At 44.2% G+C, this 20,693-nt stretch overlaps 1 protein-coding gene across 2 annotated transcripts in view; it reads right to left on the reverse strand.

The window, feature by feature from the left end:
* tfpi2 (tissue factor pathway inhibitor 2) overlaps positions 1 to 11,736 on the reverse strand; it is a 75,951-nt gene extending 64,215 nt beyond the window's left edge. For both annotated transcript variants that reach the window (XM_033042695.1, XM_033042686.1), the window contains exons 1-2: positions 11,568 to 11,736; positions 2,570 to 2,758 (exon numbers count right to left, since the gene is read on the reverse strand). In XM_033042695.1, the coding sequence (XP_032898586.1) occupies positions 2,570 to 2,758; positions 11,568 to 11,658 (280 nt within the window). In that variant the 5' untranslated portion in view covers positions 11,659 to 11,736. The remainder of the gene's footprint in view (positions 1 to 2,569; positions 2,759 to 11,567) is intronic.
* Positions 11,737 to 20,693: the final 8,957 nt, after the last annotated feature.

Below are 20,693 nucleotides of genomic sequence, written 5' to 3' on the forward strand. Positions count from 1 at the left end.
ATATCCAGAACAGGTGGTAGATGGACTAATCTAGAGTCATCACTACTACAGACACTGGACATAAAACCTAGTTGGAAATGTTGGGTGCATTCTATGGGTAGAAAGCATATTGTTCAAAAGTGCACCATTTTGCATGTTCGTTTACAATTTGACAATACCACAGTGGTGGCCTATACTAACCACATGGGCGGGATAAAATCGATATCATGTGATAATTTGATCAACACAATCTGGTAATGGTGTGTCGACAAACATATTTGGCTATCATCAACTTACCTACCAGGTAAGCTAAATACTGTGGCAGACATGTTAAACCCCAAAGTATTGCTGAAATTACAAAGCAATATGGAACACCAGATATCGATTTATTTGCATCCCGACTGAATCATCACGTACCGATGTATGTCGCTTGGGAACCAGACCTTGAGGCAGCGGCGATGGATGCATTCTCGCTGAACTGAGGGAACTAATCTCTCTCTGCTTTTTCCCCCTTCTGCCTCATCAGGCAGGTACTACGCAAAATACAGATGAACTCTGCTTCGGGCATTTTTGGTAGTACCCGACTGGCCTACACAGCCATGGTTCCCAGTAATCCTTGACAGGGTCATTGAAACCCACGACCATTCCCAGCGGACCAGATCTACTGATCCACCCTGTATCAGGCGAAAGTCACCCATGCCATGACAGAATAAACCTACTGGGTTGCAGATTCCAAAAATACCTTTTTGACGGACCTGGGATTGTCAAATAGGACCATGGACACGATGACAGCATCTCACCGACTTCCACCAAGAAACAATATCTCTCCAGTATAAGAAAATGGGAAACATCCTGCTCGAGAACAGAGACAACCTACCAATCAACCACCATATCTATGTACCGGAGTTCCTGGCCAGCCTTCACCACGATGAAGGTCTGAACTTTAGCACTATCAAATGTGCTAGAAGTGCACTGTCAGCCTATCTAAGACAGGCACCAAGGGAAACAGGCCATAGAGTCTCATCCACTGGTGGCCAAATTAATGAGAGGTACCTTCTATTCAAACCCCCCTAGACCTAGATATATCAAGATCTGAGATGTCAGCGTTGTCCTGACATACCTAAGGGATGGCCACCAGCCAGATCCCTTACTCTGAAAACAGCTACCCTGTATATGGCCATGCTGATGGCTTAGTCTCAGCATAGAGTCTAGTCTTTTTACTTACTCAGACTGGACAATATGGTCGTAACATCAGACCAAATAACATTCACCATTCAGGAACTGGTAAAACAGAGTAGACCAGGAACTTCAGGACTCATTATGGAATTCCGGACGTACCCACCTGACCACCGTTATGTGTCATGACGCAATATATCAACACAACCTAAAATTCCCGAGGGAGACAAAAAGCACTATGGGTCAGCCACAAAAAAGCCACTGGGTCAGGGTACCGAGTCAAACCATCTCTAGATGGCTCAAACAGGTATTGGGAGCTGCTGGAGTGGATACCGATATTTACACATCTCACTCCACCAGGGCAGCATCCACGTCGGCGGCTAACAGTATGGATGTGCCATTGGACCTACCCTGGTAACAGCGGGGTGGTCCATGGAAAGATCTTTTCAAATATTCTACAACAAGCCATTATAAAATCTGTTTCACTTGCAGAGAGAATTTTAGACGCTGCAGAAAATATATAATTTAAGCCCGGGGGAGCATTAATTTCTTTATTATTATTTACAAATAATACCATTATTGTTTTACAAACAGATTCATGTTTGATTACGATAACATACTTCCTCCCTTGGATGACTTCGGCAGCGAGTGAAGTATGGACTGTTACACATTTTCAAATCACAGAGTTTTAAAATCTTCACGTAGTCACCTACGTGACTCCGAAGTAAAATAGTAAGATTAAACGAGAACTTACCAGTTTGAAGTTTGATCTGTATTTTATGAGGAGTTACGATGAGGGATTACGTGCCCTTCGCTCCCACCCTCAATTATAGAGATCAACTGGTATCTTAGTTCTCCTTATCTTTACTATGTTTATTTCAATTATTGTGTTTTTCTGTGATTCCACACCGCTGCTTTGAAGTATGTCGCACATGCATGCTGACGGGGTCTTCACGTAATCCCTCATCGTAACTCCTCATAAAATACAGATCAAACTTCAAACTGGTAAGTTCTCGTTTAATCTTACTATCACTTGCCATTGCAGATCTGCTGGAAATGTGCCCATATGTTTAGGGCCTAAGATACAAAGAAAAAAAATCACTCCAAAGCTCCATAACCTTACAAAGAAGATTTGTGCCTGAATTGAATTAAGGACATAACGATCGCGTGCAATTTTGTGGTGAGGCAAGGTCTGGAGCTATTTCACCCTAGGCTAAGGATTTGAATGTGATTCATGTAAAGGATTAGTTAGTATTTGCATGCACAATAATGTAGATTCTGTTGACTATATAACAGAAAATGGGCTAAAGTCTTACAATTAATCATGGTATTTCACATTGTCACATTTTGTTTTTTAACCAAATCCAAGCTGCAGGACTAAATCAGAAAAATAAATACTTGAGTAGAAACTCACGAATAAATCGTCCACAGCGTGATCGGCATTCTTTCTGTGATTCAAAATTATTTTCATTCCCTTTGCAGCCACCGTAAGGGAACATTTGACACTTCTGAATTAAACGATTGAAGTAGTAGCGGTGAAGCAAGGCTTTGCAGGGCCCAGTATCCATTGGTAGTAAGCACACGTATGGACTATCACTCTTGCCTAGAGAAACAAAAATTGTGACATGTAATTTCTGTATAGTGACACATTGACTGAGTAAGCCCAAATGTTGGAGTCTGGAAACAAGAAACAAATAAAATCCAAACTAAGGTAGTGCTGACTAGAATTCAAAATGAGGTGGTTAACCAGAGCCTGTGTAAATCAATACACAATTACTGCCTTAGCACTGTAAGAGTGCAATTGGACAATTGAACACAGACTTGTGGAGAAACTAACCCTGCTGGGCCTCAACACCACCCTGACTCACTGGATCTTGGATTTTCTGACAGAGAGACCGCAGTCAGTCCGTGTTGGCAAGAACATTTCAGGCTTGATCACGCTGAGCAACGGCTCCCCTCAAGGCTGTGTGCTCAGCCTGCTGTTGTTCACACTGCTCACACATGACTGTGCTGCCAGATTCAGGGACAATAAGATCATAAAATTCGCGGATGACTCAATAGTGGTGGGACTCATCAGCGGAGATGACGAATCAATGTACAGGGAGGAAGTAAAACAACTAGTGGACTGGTGCAGCAACAACAATCTAGCATTAAATGTCGACAAAACAAAGGAGATGATTGTCGACTTCAGGAGGGCGCAGCCAAAACACACACCCCTCAACATCAGTGGCACCACGGTGGAGAGAGTGGAGAGCATAAAGTTCCTCGGAGTGCAAATTACAGACAGTCTCACCTGGTCCAGGAACAACACTGGGATTGTCAAACGGGCCCATCAGCGACTGCACTTCCTGAGGAAACTCAAACAGACCTCACTCCCCACCAACATCCTCAGGACTTTTTACAGGGGCACGGTGGAGTCTGTACGCACGTACTGCATGAACACGTGGTACTCCAACTGTAACTGCTCAGACAGGAAAGCTCTGCAGAGGGTAGTGAGGGGAGCAGAGAGGATCATTGGCGTCTCCCTATCCTGGACATTGTGCCTTCCTCCACAGTGGTATCCATTGTGGGGGGATGATTTTTTTGTCTAATTTGTAGTCTGTAGTCTGCTTGTTGAAGAAAAATAGAGACTGGGGCCAGTTTAAGAATTTAAAAATATTACATCTTGCCTTACTCCAATTTTAAGGATTTAAAATTCAGTCGGAACTGTCTGCAGGTTTACAGATTCGAATCATTATAATCAGTTTTATAATATAAAAAAATGCACAGGAACATATTCAATCTTTTTGCTTTATTGTTATCAAATAATTTCAGAAATAATATAAAACAAGGCTGAACTATGAAGTCCATTCCATGATCACTTGCCATTGCAGCTCTGCTGTGTTTAAATTTTTCTGAGTATATTTATTTTGGTAGCTGAGATTTAAATAAAATCAAGTTCAAGTGAGTTTATTGTCATGTGTCCCTGATAGCACAATGGAATTCTTGCTTTGCTTCAGCACACAGAACATAGTAGGCATTTACTACAAAACAGATCAGTGTGTCCATATACCATTGTATAAATATATACACACATGAATAAATAGACTGATAAAGTGCAAATAACAGATAATGGGTTATTAATGATCAGAGTTTTGTCCGAGCCAGGTTTAATAGCCTGATGGCTGTGAGGAAGTAGCTATCCCTGAACCTGGTTGTTGCAGACTTCAGGCTCCTGTGCCTTCTACCTGAAGGTAGCAGGGAGATGAGTGTGTGGCCAGGATGGTGTGGGTCTTTGATGATACTGCCAGCCTTTTTAAGGCAGCGACTGCGATAAATCCCCTCGATGGAAGGAAGGTCAGAGCCGATGATGGACTGGGCAGTGTTTACTACTTTTTGTAGTCTTTTCCTGTCCAGGGCGCTCAAGTTGCCGAACCAAGCCACGATGCAACCGGTCAGCATGCTCTCTACTGTGCACCTAAAATATCCTTAACTGTAAAGCTGAATAACCATTCAGAAAGATTTGTGCATGGATTGGTTTAAGAACAGGAGTGATTGTTTGTAATTCCATGGTGAGGCAGGGTCAGGAGCTATTTCAGCTAGGATAACGATTTTGAACCTGCTTCATGTACAATGGATTTGTTTGTGATTAAGAGAAAAATCTCTATAATACTAAAACTCTTCATCTTGTTTGTGGCTGTGTGTGCGTGCGTGCGTGCGTGTGTGTGCATGCGTGTGCGTCAATATCTGGTTAATTCCTATTTACTTCCAAACGCTAGGCCACAGCCTTCCCATTTTCACATATTCTACTCACATTTTTCCCGTCGAGGCGATAAACATCTTCCGGTCGCATTCCCACCTATATTTCTGAAGTTTTTAATAATTTAAAGTATATATAAAAACTACCCTTTTCGGAAAAAAAACCCAGGTGACGTTACAATGCACTCGCAAGGCAGGACGGGACACTCCGGAAGGGAGGGACATTTCATCGCTCACGTGGTGGCCGGCGCCCGATGGCGAGGGTGGTGCCGCGGGCCCTGGATGGAGCCGAGCCTGGAGCTCAAGCTGGAGAGAGAGCCGAGCCCGGGGCTTGGGATGGGGCCGTGAATATGGCCGAGAAAGAAGCCGCCGTTGGATCGAAGGACGAGCCTGGGTCCGTGGTGAGGGATGATCCCGGAGATGATATTGTAGCCGCTGAGCTGATGGCTGGAGTCTACATCCAGGTCCGGGCCGAGTACGAGAACCAGGCTGAGTTCCCAGCCCTGGCGCTGCTCTACGACCAGGGTAGGTCCTGGGGCAGGGAATGGGAGTGAGGGGAGGAGGATGAGGGAAATGAGGAGGAGGGAAATGTGGTGGGGAGTGGGGTGGTAGAGGGGGATGGGGAGGGGGGGTGTGGAGGAGGGAGATGGGAAGGGGTGGAGGAGGGAGATGCCCCCTCCCTATCTACCCTCACTCTCACCCTCTCTAACCCCTCCCTCTCCACACCATCCCTCCCTACCCCCCCACTCTCTCTACCCCGCCCTCTCTCCACCCCTTTCCCTCTCAACCCCCTCCGTCTACCCTCCATCTCCCCTCCCCCCTCCCTCTCCCTCTCTCTACCCCCTCCCTCTCTGCCCCCCTCCCTCTCTACGAATTGAAGAGGAAGGGTGAAGAGGAGGAGGAGGAGAAGGAGGTAGTGCTGGGGGATGAGGAGAAATGAGCCGTGCCTGCGCAGTTGGGGGTCTATGCATGAGTGGTGCAATATTGCGTTGGGGGAACGGCTTGGTTGGGTGAACGGGTGACTGGTGGAATCTTGCATTAGGGAGCAGCCCAATGGGTCAGTACTTGGTCTAGTATTTATTAAATCCCAACATCAAAAGGGGAATGCTCGATGCATGTTTGAATTGATGTTTGAAAGGTACAGCATGGAAACAGGCCCTTCGGCCTACCGCGTCCATGGCGACCATCGATCATCCGTTCACACTAGTTCTATGTTAACTAACTCTCCTGTCCCTCCCTACAGACTTGGGGCAATTTACAGAGACCATCAATTTACAAACCCACACATCTTTGGGGTGTGGGAAGAAACTGGACCAACACGGACAAAACCCACATGGTCACAGGGAGAATGTACAAACTCCACACAGATAGCATCTGAAGTCAGGATCAAATTTGGGTCTCTGAAACTTTAGGGCAGCAGCTTTATTAGCAATGCCATTGTGCTGCTCTAATGATGCCCTGTGTCACATATTCAAATGACAAATGAAAGCTATTGTATTGTATTGTATGCACAAAAATATATCTCTTTCTGATTGTACCTCTGGATAACATAAAATAGGCCAAAGCCTTTCAATTATTTCACATTGTCACATTTTCTTTTAAACCAAATCCAAAATGTTTTCTTGGCAAAAGCTGCTTAACTAAATCAGAAAAAAAATTGAATAGAACCCATCATTCTTCCACAAAGTGCTATGCTGTCAGACTTTGATAAGAAATTATTATCATTCTCCATGCAGAAAACATAAAGGAACTCCTCACACTTCTGAGTTGCAAGATTGTAGAAATACAAAATGTTATGGATCTACAATATCCATTGGCTGTGAGTAGATATCCCTCTTCTCCAGTAAAACCCTAATTATTTCAATAATTTCTATAAAACTATGTAACGATTGAGCCAATCCAAATCTGGGTCCCAAATTAATTCAGAACTGGCTTATTCATATACAAGTATTAGTGGAAGGGATTTGTGCTGTTTGTGATATATGTAAATGACCTAGACGTAAATTGAGATGGGTTGGTGAGTAAGATTGCTGACTGCACCAAAATTGGAGGAGTCGCACAGAGTGAAGAAGGCTGTCAAGGATACAATGGGATATAGTGTAGACTAGCTGCAGAAATGTGAGGAGAAATTGTAGATGGAACTTAAACCGACCAAATGTAAGGTGATGCAATTTGGAAAGTTGATTGTGAGGAGAGAGGTAATGGTATGCAGTTAATGGTAAGATCCTTAACATTGATGTGCAGAGGGATCGTGGAGTCCAAGTTTAGAGCTCACTAAAGGTGGCAACACAAGTAGATAGTGTGGTTAACAAGGCGTATGGTATGCTTGCCTTTATTGCTTGGGGCTTTGAATATAAAAGCCAGGAAGTAATAATGTAGCTCTATAAGACTTTGATTAGGCTGCATTTGTAGCAATGCGTGCAGTTCTGGATGCCCCATTACAGGAAAGATATGGCAGCTTTGGAGAGGGTGCATAGGAGATTTACCAGACGTCTGCTTGGGTTAGGCGATTTCAGCGACAGGGAGAGATTGGATAGACTTGATTTGTTTTCTCTGGAACGTGAGTTTGGTGGAGAAGTCTTTTTACACATAGAGTAGTGGGGGCTGCCAGGGGTGGTGGTGGAGGTAAATATCAGTGACGTTAAGAAGAATTGGGATAGGCACATGGAAGTGCAGGGAATAGGGGCATACCGACATTGAACAGGCAGATGAGATCAGTTGAACTTGACATCATGTTCAGCACAAATATTGTGGGCCGAATGGCCCGTTCCTGTGCCGATCTGTGTTCTAATGTTCAAACTATTATTTTCTGGTAAAGATAGCGCAGGTTGTAAAATTCAAAATGTTTTGGTTAACCTGAAATCAATGCATGATTACTGCCTCAATACTGTGAGAGGTGAATTAGCCAGAACCACATTTATAGTCACCACCATTTGGACCCGTAAGTACACTGTATCATTATTGGATTAAACATGGATGTGATAGTGTATTAATCTATGGAAAAACATTCATAATCCTATGTATTTTCTGGTGAAACATACTTAACTTTTTAGCAATATCAACCTCATCATCCAAAGTACATTGTACCTATTGTTATTTGCAAAAGAAGAGCTATATAATCTTCAATAGATGTATTGCTGTGTCAATTTGTTAGTGCAATACTTCTTAAGAGAGCCATGAAAGCCAATCAATAATAATAATAATGAGGAACTTTTTCTAAAATGACTGCCTAAAAGGGAACTGGGGACAAATGGTGATACAAGAAGCTGCAGATGCTGCAATCTTGAGCATAAAACAAACTGTTGAACTGCATAATTGTACGTTAAACCACGTGGAGCTTGGTTGGATGATCTGAGGGCTCAATGAGGTTTACTGCAGCTCTTGGGGGTTCAATACAAATTCAGTTAACCAGCCTCTACTGTATGTGTCAGAATTAGCCAGTTCTGATGTAACATCTGTAACATCAATTCAATTGTTTTCTTTTTTTTTTACGGATGTTGTCTTGTCTACTGTATTTCAAGCATTCTCTATTATTTGACATTTCCAGCAAAGGTTCCAGCTTGTTCTTGTTTCTTCCCTTCTCTCCAACTATTCTCATTCAAACAAGCTCTTTCATACTCCTACAATCAAATCAGTTATGATTACCTAGTTCACATCAAAAACAATTCAGTCAACTGGATAATCTTGTTCTCCAATTTATTTTGCTCTCTCAACAAACACTCTCTGCAGACATTGTAGACGCAAGAACGGAAGATGCTGGTTTACAAAAATAAGAAACAAGGTCTTATTTCTCATCACGCAACATCTCTGGAAAACATGGATAGGTGATGATTTTTGTCGGGACGGTTCTTCAGACTCTGACCCGAAAATACAACAATCCATGTCACTGTTTGGGCGGCCCCTACAGCCTGTCTGTCTTTTTTTATTTTTTTGTCTAATTAAATGTAGTTGTTGTTTTTAATACTGTTTTTAACTGTGTTTATGTGGGAGCGGGGTGGGGGGGGACTTTAAAAAATCTCTTCCCTGCACGGGAGACCCGACCTTTTCCCTGTCGGGTCTCCGTTGTCATTGGGGCCTAGCACCGTGGAGCGGCCTCCAACCGGAACGACCTGGGGGCTCCAGTCGTGAAGCCTGCGGACCTATCATCGTGGAGCTGGCTGGCCTCAGAGCGTGGGGAGCGGTGGTGACTCGCTGCTGCGGCCCGACCCCGGAGCTCGGAAGCTCCAGCTGCAGGTCCAGTGGACTGTGACATCGGGAACTCACGGGTCCGGGTGGGAGACCGCTTTCCGGAGGTCCCGCAATGCGACTTCTCCAGCCCGTGTCGCGGGGTTGGAACGACCCGGAGTGGGGCCGTACATCGCCCGGCGCGGCTTTAATGGCCGCGGAATATTTCAGCACCCGCCGGGGGCTCCAACTTTGTGGCTTTTAGACCTGGAGCGGGGCTGTACATTGCCCAGCGTGGCCTAAATAAGTTTTTTTTTTTGCCTTCCATCACAACGATGTGATGGATGTTTGTGTAAACTGTGTTGTGTCTCGGGTCTATTTGTTTTGTAATGTATGGCTGCAGAAACGACATTTCATTTGGACCTCAAGGGGTCCAAATGACAATAAAATTGAATTGTATTGTAAAAGGGCCGTGGGACTTACCATCGCCCGCCTGGGACTTCAACATCGGTAGAAAAATGGAGCAGGGGAGAGAAAAGAGGAGGAGGAGGTTCATTGTGATGGATGTTTGTGTGAATTGGTTGTGTGTCTAGTAGGAATCGTTTTTGTTTGTATGGTTGTAGAAACAGAGTTTCGTTTGAGCCTCACTGAGGTTCAAATGACAATAAATATTTTATTGTAATATTGTATTGTACCCACTTTTCCAGTCTCATCTGAAATATGAATGTTCTCTATACAATGCTGCTTATTTGTTGAGGATTTCCAACATTTCCTGGTTTTATTTCAGATTTCCAGCATCTACAGTTTTATTTAATAAAAACTTCCAGCAGGTGCCATCAGCTGTTAGGTTAGCAGTATATTTGGCAATATTCACTGCCACCGAGTCAAACACCAATCGTTTTGAGGTTTTTAAGTACCAATTAAGTAGCCCAACTATTTGGTCATATTTTGTATGAGCGCAACATTCTCAAATTCCTTTAATTACATAGGACAGAAATACTCACAAGGATAACAGCTTAAAATAAAACGACCCAGAATTTTATGCAATGGTAAGTTTGCACGCTCACCAGTAACATTATTTTTGTTGAAAGGAGAGAGCAGGAAGTGCGGATACTAGAATCTTGAGCAAAATGTAAAGAAATGTAAATGAAGAAGGGGGGGGGGGGGGGGTGGGGGGAGAAGAATGGGACCAAGGATCTCCTAGGACCATGCTGTGAGTTTGCTGCAAGTTTGAAGGTTGAATACACTCTTCTAAACTCGCAGATTAGGTCACCGCAGTGGGACAGCCGCTTTACCGTATACTGTGCAGCCGTCTTGTACCTTGCTCTTCATCGCGGGTGTGAATTTCAGACAGCGCTCCCCCGCCTTCCCTGGCCCCCGTCTTTGCGATGTGTGTGTGTGTATACGGTCGGTCGATCCAGCTCGCGGTTTCATCGCTGACGGTCGATCCAGTTTGAAGTTTTCCAGGCGAGTGCCCTCGACCTTGAAAGTCGAAGACACACTTCTGAATTTGCAGATTAGGTCGCCGCAGTGGGACAGCCCCTTTCTTCCAACACTTGTGTAGGAAGGAACTACAGTTGCTGGTTTAACCTGAAGATAGGCACAAAACGCTGGATTAACTCAGCAGGTCATGCAACATCTCTGGAGAAAAGGAATAGGTGACGTTTTGGGTCGAGCCGCTTTCTTCAGACTGAAACGTCACCTACTCCTTTTCTCCAGAGATGCTGTCTGACCTGCTGAGTTACTCCAGCATTTTGTGTCTGTCCTCCAGCACTTTATGTTTTGCTTGCGTTTGGTCACCTGTCATTTTAAGTTTCTTAATGCTGCTGACATTCAAAAACCATTCAAAAGCATTAACAAATAAAACAATTTAAAAAACGTTAAAAAGTGAAATAAATGGGAACTGGAAAGAAAACGTACAATGGATTAAAACCATCAGTGAAGCCAAAATACGAATTACAAAAGATTTCTACCTGACCAAAACAAGAACCCACAGGAAATTGTAATTATGCGAGGGAAAGTAGTAACTCTATGACAGGCCAGTGAACAGATCATGTTCTTTCGTTGCAAACGGTTACCAATGTAGACATCAAGGCCATCATTGAGATAGAGTTAAATTAAACTGATAATTCAATTGAGGGGACTGTTAATCCGTGTTCCCGAGTTACGGGTGTAAAACACGGAACTGTGGTAGCTCCGGACTGTGACTGCTGCACTGAACTTCTAGGTTTGTTCCTAAAGTTGCGCCTCAGCACATTGTTTCTTTAAAGATGAACAAGCACTGACACACTATATTATTTACTGTTCCCGCGGGATCATTACCTGTAAAATTTACGACAAAGTCCATCGCTCGAGCAACATGTGTTTGGTGTTAGCAGCGCACTCTTTGATAAACATGGTTAATCCCGCAAAGACAATTCACACGCTAAACCCGCTCTGCTCGTCGTTTCTGGCTGCTATAATGGAAATCAACCCACCGCCTATGAGATAGATTTTTGTTAACGCGTTACCTTTCCATGCCCCGTTAGAGACGGGTAGAGACAGCAGCAAGAAGCCGCCGATGAAGGTGAAGCCGATGAAGGTGAAGACGCCCCACTGCATGGTCGGTCAGTCCGGGTGAGTCGGCTGCGCTCTTCGTCCTGCGACCCGACGCTGCTGCGGATCAGCGGTACTGAGCGCATTCACTGCTCACATTTATATAGTGGGGCTTCACACCGCTGCGCGCAGTGCAGATCAGAGAGTCTGGTGTGGCTCCAACTGGTAAACCAACGGCGCCAGTTCCATTATCACATTGGACCGGGATGTTCGGGCCTCGGGCGGTTGAGATGCAATTATTAATTTCTCCATGATTGTCTACTTGATCATGCTCCTTCAGGTAAATGGTTGTAAGGTATGGTAAATGAGTTAGGCAGCACAGTAACAGAGCTTTTGATGGAGGACACAAAATGCTGGAGTAATTCGGCGGGTCAAGCAGAGAGCAGTTTGAAGAAGGGTTCCGTCCCGAAACTTCACCCATGCCTTCTCACCAGAGATGCTGCCTGACCCGCTGAGTTACTCCAGCATTTTGTGTCTATCAACTGGTAGCAATGTTACAAAATTTTGAGATTTTAAAAATCAAGCCTGTAATTTATCCCATCAGATAAAGCATAAAAAGAGGCTTAATTTGACACCTAATTCACTTTCATATCTTCAGTATTAAAAAGTTATGGCCATTTTCATACTCGGAAATTAGCATCTTGTTCCCTATTGCTTTTCCATTGACTGAACACAAAAGCTGTGATCGAGGACAGTCAAAAGCCCATAACGTTCTTAAAAATTAAGAGAAATGAAAGAAATGTTCAATTATTATAGATTGAAGCATTCTGAAACAAATATGAAACAATCTTACTTAGATGACTTGAAATTAAAGCATATAATTAGTTAGTTACCTAATTGTAGCTAATTACAAAATTCAATTACTAGATCTAAACATCTATCAATTTCTTAAGAATAGATTAACATTTTTAAATAGCCTAAGTTTCCAAATAACATTCACACAAGAATTCACAATATAACATAATTTTTAAATCTCATTGTCATGGATTTATAGGCCAAATGGAAGGAATTTAATGTTTAATACCTGCAAATTACTGGCCATTTAAATCAACTTGCGAGTGGGTTTTTGTGGAACGCGATCATTTGGAACGTTGCGGTTTGCGGTGATTTAGACCCCCATATCGGCATGAAAAGTACTGCCAGTTCATATGGGGACTAAATTACCGTTTCGCAACTTAAAATGTGAACTAAAGGCATCTTAAGAAACACTTTTATACATAAAAATAAACGGCTTTCTTTTACCTGTCACCTACGTGAAATCCGTCCCCGTTGTCAGCGTTGACGGCTTTAGAAGCTGATTTTAAAATGACTCCAGCTCTGAACTAGTCGGGCGATTTAAAAAAAAGAATTTCTATAAAGACACAGAACGGCCGTCGGAACGATTCTTCAGCAAAAGCTTGCACTCCGACAAAATATAATCCAGGATTTTGTTTCGTTTATCTTACCATATTTGTGTGGATGTGTTTGTATGTGAGTGTTGTTTGTCCCCGTTTGGTTCCGACCTGATTCGGGTGGGTTGAAGGTGGGTAAGGGTAAGGGCTTTGAGGGTCGCTTACATACTGTTGCACAATTATGCCTTGACTGTCACTGTCTGTTATCATTGTATGTATGCAAATTGCTGTGAAATTCAAATAAAAAGATTTAAATCGAAAATATAATCCAGGACAAGGTAGGAGAAAATCGCGTTTTAACCCCGCTCCCCCCTCAAACGCGCCAAAATCGCGCATACGGCCAGTGGCAGAACTGCAGCGCCACTGAAGGTAAGTATTGTAACATACCTACAACTGGGCTGTTGGTCCAAATAGCACCTTTCTAGAGCCGGGCTTCCTTCGTCTGGGTCAGAGAGTCCGCATTGGCTACAACTGGGAGACCAATTACACCAATCCAACTTAAATTAAAAAAACACAATAAAGTGCAATCGAGTAATCTAGCAAATTTGAATGGAAAGAATTTTCGATGGCGATACAAGAAACTGCAGATTGTAGCCATGATCAGGATCCAACCTGGGTCTCTGGCGTTGTGGCAGCAGTTCTCACAGCTGTGCCACTGTATAACTCCATCTGTGCCACATGTAGAACCCTCATCATTTTATATGCTCAGTCATAGCTTCACTTAGCCTCCTCTGCTTTACCGAGAACAGACCTAATCTCTCCAATCTCTCCTTACACCTAAAACACTCCATGCTTGGCAATATTCTCATGCATCTAGTCTTGGGTTGGATAGAGTGAATCTTGGCTTGGATAGAGTGGATGTGACGTTTCCACTAGTACAAGAGTCTAGGACTAGAAGTTATAGCCTCAGAATAGCTCAAGAATAAGGAGTAAGCCATTTAGAACGGAGACGAGGAAACACTTTTTCTCACAGAGAGTGGTGAGTCTGTGGAATTCTCTGCCTCAGAGGGCGGTGGAGGCAGGTTCTCTGGATGTTTTCAAGAGAGAGCTAGATAGGGCTCTTAGAAATAGCGGATTCAGGGGATGTGGGGAGAAGGCAGGAACGGGGTACTGATTTGGGGATGATCAGCCATGATCACATTGAATGGCGGTGCTGGCTCGAAGGGCCGAATGGCCTACTCCTGCACCTATTGTCTATTGAAAGGGCATTCCTTCAGGAATGAGATAAGAAGGAATGTATTTACTCAGAGGCTGATGAATCTGGAATTCTTTGCCCAAGTCAATGTATATTTTTAAAACAGACATCGAAAGGATCTTGATTAGTATGGGTGTCAGGGAGAATATAGGAGAAAGCGGTTATGAGGGAGAGATAGATCAACTATGATTGAATGGCGGAGTAGAATTGATGGACCAAATGGCCTAATTCTTCTCCTATTACTTATGACCCCATTAAGTCCATCCTATCGTGTGGTGACCAGAAATACACAAGTACTCCATCTGAGGTCTGATCTAGATTTTAAGAAAGTTGAAAAGAAACCTCCAGCAAAAAAGTGAAGTGTTGGAAAAGCTCAGCGGATCAATCAGCATCTGTAGAGGGAAGTGGACGTTTCGAGCACCTTGTGTTTCTGTGGAGCATAACTTTGTGCTATTGTATTTAGCACTATGACTAATGAAGATCAGCATCAAATGTCTTCTTAATCATGTTATCCACATGTGTTGCCTCCTTCAAGGACGTTTAGACCTACATAGGATGTCCCTCTGTTCCTTAGTGCTATCAAGGACTTTAGAATGCATGGTGTATGTACGAGCCTCAATATTATCCCGAAAATACACTCCATCTGCCATTTCTCATCTCATTTCACCAGCTTATCAATATCACCCTATAGCCTATACTTAACTTCCACATATTCAAAAACTCCACTAATCCTGGTTTCATCTGCAAACCTAGCGATCATGCCTCCAACAAGCAATGTTAAATGCATTCTTCAGTACACTGTCACCGCTTTCAGGGAGTATGTACTTGCACCCCTAAGTCTTTCTGTTCTACAACACTTTCCAAGGACCTGCCGTTTATTGTACTGGCCTGTTTAACTTACTAAAGTACAACAACTCTTACTTGTCCAATTTATATTCCATCTCCCTGTTGATCTAGATCACATTGTAATCTTAAATTACCTCTTCTCTGTCCTCTCTACCACAACCTTTAGTGCTATCCGTGAACTCACTAACCATGGCATCATTCTCATCCAAATCATTAATACATTTGCCAAACAAAAGTGGAACCAACATCGATCCCTGCAGCAAACCAAAGGTCACAGGCCTCCAATCTGAAAAACAATCTTCCACACCCACTCACACATTTACCAATTTTGACAATTTTGCTTTCTTAATTTCCTTTTTAAGCACCTTACTGCACTTTTTTTTAAACGGTAGCTTTTAGCTTTTTAGAGTTCCCTACAGGGATAAAAGTTTCCTTTTGTCTTTTTATCCAACCCTTGATATCCCTCAACAGCCAACACTTCCTGTACTTGTTACCCTTGATTTTCACCATTACAGAATAATATGATGGCCCTGATTCTTGTTATTTCTCCTTTCATACTGTGTCAATGTAGACTTACCTGTAAATAGAGGCTCCCAGTCTATCTTTTCCATGTCCTGTCTTGCTCTAATGATATTGGCCTTTCCCCATACTTATCACCTTTATTCCTGGTGTATTCTTATCTTTTCCATAACCACTTTGAAAAATATGGAGTTATGGTCACTATCTCAAAAATACTCCCTCATTGGCCCTCTCTCTCCACCTGGCCTGCTACAGACCCCAAGAGAAGGTCCAGTAGTTCTTCTTCCCACATTGGTCCATCCACATACTGAGTCCAAAAGCTCTCCCAGCCACACCTTTGTGTGCACATGGACGCAGCGGTAGTGTTGCCACCTTACAGACTCGGGTTAGATCCTGACTGTGGGTGCTGTTTGTATGGAGTTTGCACGTTCTCCCTGTGACAGTGTGGGTTTTCTTCAGGTGCTCTGTTTTCCTCCCACATTCCAAAGGCGTGCAGGTTTGTAGGTTAATTGACTGCTGTAAATTGTCTCTACAGTGTAGGATAGAACTTGTGTGTGGGTGATTGTGGGTTGGCGTGAACCGCTGTATCTATAAACTAAACTAAGCTTAAAAAATTCTGCTCCCTCAAAGGCATTTATTAAAAGGCATTCTTGTTAACAATTGGAAAATTGACATGCCCAAGTACTGTAAATACATTTTTGTCATAGTTCTCTGCTCTTTGCCTGCACATCTGTTCTGCTGTCTCCTGTGACTGTGGGTAGTCTGTAACACACAATATGTAGAGTACACTACAAGGGAAGGGACAAAGCTTGACCGACTATAGGCAATTGGGAAGTGCAAATGACTGCAGTGTTGATGGGCGAGCTTTTTGGCACCAGTGACCACAGTTCTATTAGCTTTAAATTTGCTCTGGAAAAGTACAGGATAATAATAATAATAATAAATTTTATTTAATGGGCGCCTTTCAGACATCTCAAGGACACCTTACATAGTAATCGGAATAAAAACATATAATCGGAATATAACAAGTAATAAAGACATCACAGAGACACAAATTAAAAACGGAATTCAATCCAAAAACAGAAAATCAAAAACACAGTGTGAAGAGAGAGCAGCGGCAGCCAAAGCGCGCCAGCGTCCACTCTCTCTTCACTGCAGCCATCTTGGACACAGACCTACAGGATTACAATTAGACAAAAAAATCATCCCCCCACAGTGGATAGCACTGTGGAGGAAGGCACAATGTCCAGTCCCCACCCCATGTTCACCCCAAAGTCAGGCCTATTGAGGCCACCGCAATTGCCTCTACGGAGGCCCGATGTCCCTGGCCGTTCTCACCGGGTGGTCTTGCGTCGGGAGAGTCCTTTCGGCGGCTGGGCCACCTGGAACGGCCGCTTCCTGGTTGGAGCCCGCGGCTGCCGAAGCCGACAAGGCCGCGCCGGTTTGGAGCTCCCAGGCTCCCGATGAAAAAGTCGGCGCCGCCTCTCCGCACTGCCGCCACTCCGCACTGCCGCCACTCCGCTCCGCAGCCCCGCAGCCCGGAGATGTTGCTCTCGGCGGTCCAGCTCACCAGAGCTCCAGCGCGGCGACCCAGGCAAGGCATCGCCCGCTCCGCTCCGCTCCAGCGCTCCAACACTGTGCCGCAGCCGAGGCCGAGGTGCTGGGCGGCCCCCGCCAGGAAACAGCGCTCCAAGCCCGCAGGTAGGCCACGAGGACGGGTCGACGGGCAGCCCGGAGAAAAGGCTGCCACACCGACCAGGTAGGGACCGAAAAATATAGTTACACCTACCCCCCACATTAAAAAGACCATATCCCCAACAAACAAAAAAACAGGACTCACTAAAAACTATAAAAAAAACTAATTTAAAACAGACGGCTGCTGGCTAGCAGCCGTTCACCAAGATGGCTCCTCAAATTTTTTTGAGCCCACAAGTTAAAATTCTGAATTGGGGCAAGGCCAACTTTGATGGTATCAAGCAGAACTTGTGAATGTTGATCGGGGTGGGATATTTACGGGCAAAAGAACATCTGGAAAGTGGAAATTTTTTAAAAGAGTGCATGAGAGGTCAAGGGATGTATGATCCTGTATAATGAAGGCAAGACAGCTGGGAGTAAGGGACCCTGGATGACAAGCAATCAAGGCTCTGGTCCAGAAGAGGAAGAAGGCATGAGCCAGGGAAAGGTAACTGGGATCAAGTGTATCCCTGGAGGTTTAGGGGACTGAGGAGCGTACTTAAAAATGAAATCAGGAGGTCAAAAAGGGAGGATAGGGGAGCAGGTGATAGCACTGGCAGCTGAAGGAGAATCCAAAGAGATATATTTCTTTGGATAGATAAAAGAGTGATATATTTTATATATAGTGGCAAGAAGGTCCAGGACCACATGGGGGCACGGTCCCTCACCATCAGGGCACATGTGCCGCAACTCTGCCGATCTTGGGATTGTCCTGGCAGCTCAGTCCTGCCCATTGAATGAGGAGTCATGGTAATCTCAGGATTTAGTTTAATTTAGTTTGGAGATACAATGCAGAAGCAGGCCCTTCTGCCCACCGAGTCTGCACTAACCAGTAGACTGACAAGGTTCAAAAAGGTCAATCAGCTAAGTGGATACAGCTGCTGGTGATTGGCCTCTCATTGCCTATCAACTGGTGATAGGGATCAGAGCGATATCCAAGGAAGGGGGTGCTGTCACAGGCTGCAGGAGGTGGGCATTGTCCTCAATGAGTGTTTCTACTGTGGAGAAGCACATGGAGACTAGGGATGATGTGACAGTTAGTGCAGAAGTCTTCAGGATAATCCGTATCCTGGTCAAGGAGGTACTGGATGTCCTCGGATGTATGAAGGTAGATAAATCTCCTGGGCCTGATCAGATATATCCAAGGACGGTGTGGGAAGCTAGATAAGAATTGTGGAAGCGCTAGCTGAGATGTATGAATCATCATTCGACATGGGTGAGGTTCTGGAAGACTAGAGGTTAGGCCAATGTAGTGCCTTTATTTAAGAAGGGCTGCCCAAGTAAAAGTCTGGGTGCTATAAACCAGTGAGCCTAACACCTGTAGAAGGTAAATTACTGGAGTGAATTCTGAGGAATAAGATAAATATTCATTAGGATAGAAACACGGGAGATTAGTGGGGGGTGGGTGCGCTATGAGACGGCTGCCCTGCCAGCAGCGTGTTTGTTATTTGTTTGTTTTAGTGTCTCTCGGTATGTCCTGTGTGGGGGGTGGAGAGGGGGGTTAAGGGAGGAACCGCTTTTGGTCGCCTCCTCCACGGAGAGGTGACTTTTTTCATGTTGCCTCCCTCGCGGCCTAACACCATGGATTGGAGCAGCCTTTCCCGGAGTCGGGCCCAGAGTTTCAGCAGCGGGGATTTTCATCGCGGAGTTGGCGAGCACTTGCCAGTGTTGCCAGAAGGGAGTGCTCCGATCGCTGGCCCGCGGACTGTTACATCCTGAAGCCGCAGTCTGTGGAGCTTCTAGCCGCGGGTGCGGCGTCCGGAGCCTGGGATCCCTCGCTGCGGATCCCCGGAGAAGAGCTCCGACCGCTGGCCCGTGGCCTATAACATCCTGTAGCCGCGGTCTGCAGAGCTTCTAGCTGCGGGCGTGGCGTGGACTTCCATCTGTATTGTGTGTTCTTTTTTTATTGTGCCGCTGCTGGCAAATTCATTTCACTGCACTTATATGTGTATGTGATTAATAAAACTGATTGATTGATTGATTGATTGATTGTGTGTTATATATTTGATTGAGTTTTTTGAAGAGGTAACCAAAAGGTTTAATGAGGCCAAAATCATTGACATTGTCTATATGGACTACAGCAAGGCCTTTGATAAGGTTCTGCATGATAGGCTACTCAGGAAGGTTAGATCGCCTGCAATCCAGGGAGAGGCATCAAACTGAATACATAATTGACTTCATGGAAGAGGGTGGACGTGGAAAGGTGTTCTTTGGACTGGAGGTCTGAGATGAGTAGTGTGTCTCAGGGATCGGTGCTGGGGGCCTTTGCTGTTTGTGCTATATATAAAGGATTTGGATGCGAATGTACAAAGCATGATTGGTAAGTTTGCAGATGACACTTACATGGGTGGTGTCATAGATGGGGAAGATGATTATCAAAAATTACTGCAGGCTCTTGATTAGCTGGGTTCATGCAGTTCCCACCTGCTTTAAAGGACATCAACATTACTGGTGTCCAAGCAGAATAAGATGATGTGCCTTGATGACTACCATTAGCAGTAGCATTAACATTCATGGTGTGAAGTATTTTGAGAGGTTGATTATGATGCATGTCAACTCCTTAGTAAGGACCTGGATCCACTACAGTTGTACAAGACGTTGGTGAGGCCACTTGGAGTACTCTTGGTCACCCTGCTATAGGTAGGATATCATTAAGATGGAAAGAGTTCAGAGAAGATTTACAAGGATGTTGAATGGACTTGAGAGGTTCAGCTATAGAGAGAGGTTGGGCAGGTTAGGACTTTATTCACTGGAACCCTGGAGGCAGAAGGTAGATGTTATAGAAGTGCATAAAATCATGAGGAAGATAGGATGAATGCCATTCCAAAAACATGGTTGAGGGAGGATCAGAACTGCCAGTACAATGTTCCAGGGTATTAATGATACAGGAAGGATGGATATGTAGCTGAACAAAGAGGATGGACTGCATTTTTGATGAGGCAGAACATGGTGGAATTTAGAGGGGATAATCCAGGGAGAACATATATGGGGGAAGCTATATGGATGGAATTTAGAAATAAGGAGAGGATGATCATCTTTGATGGGATTACATTATTGGTCCTCCAATATACAGTGGAGATTAGAGGAATCAATATGTAGGGAGATTGCAGATAGCTGTAAGAATAATAGAATTGCAATAGTAAGTGTTTTCCACTTCGCTTCTTTTCACCAGGAATGCCATCTCGTTTTTAAGTAATTACCAGTTTCTTTGGTTGCATTCCGGCTGTTATAAAGCTATGACAGCTAGTTTAGCCTGTGGGTATGGCTTAAGTAGCCAGCAATATGTTTTCGAGGGTGCTGAGACATCAATGTGAGATCTTGTTAATCATATCAGAACCATTTTCGTTTAATGTGTT

The sequence above is a fragment of the Amblyraja radiata genome, chromosome 2 (assembly GCF_010909765.2).
Source record: "Amblyraja radiata isolate CabotCenter1 chromosome 2, sAmbRad1.1.pri, whole genome shotgun sequence".
Lineage (NCBI taxonomy): Eukaryota > Metazoa > Chordata > Chondrichthyes > Rajiformes > Rajidae > Amblyraja > Amblyraja radiata.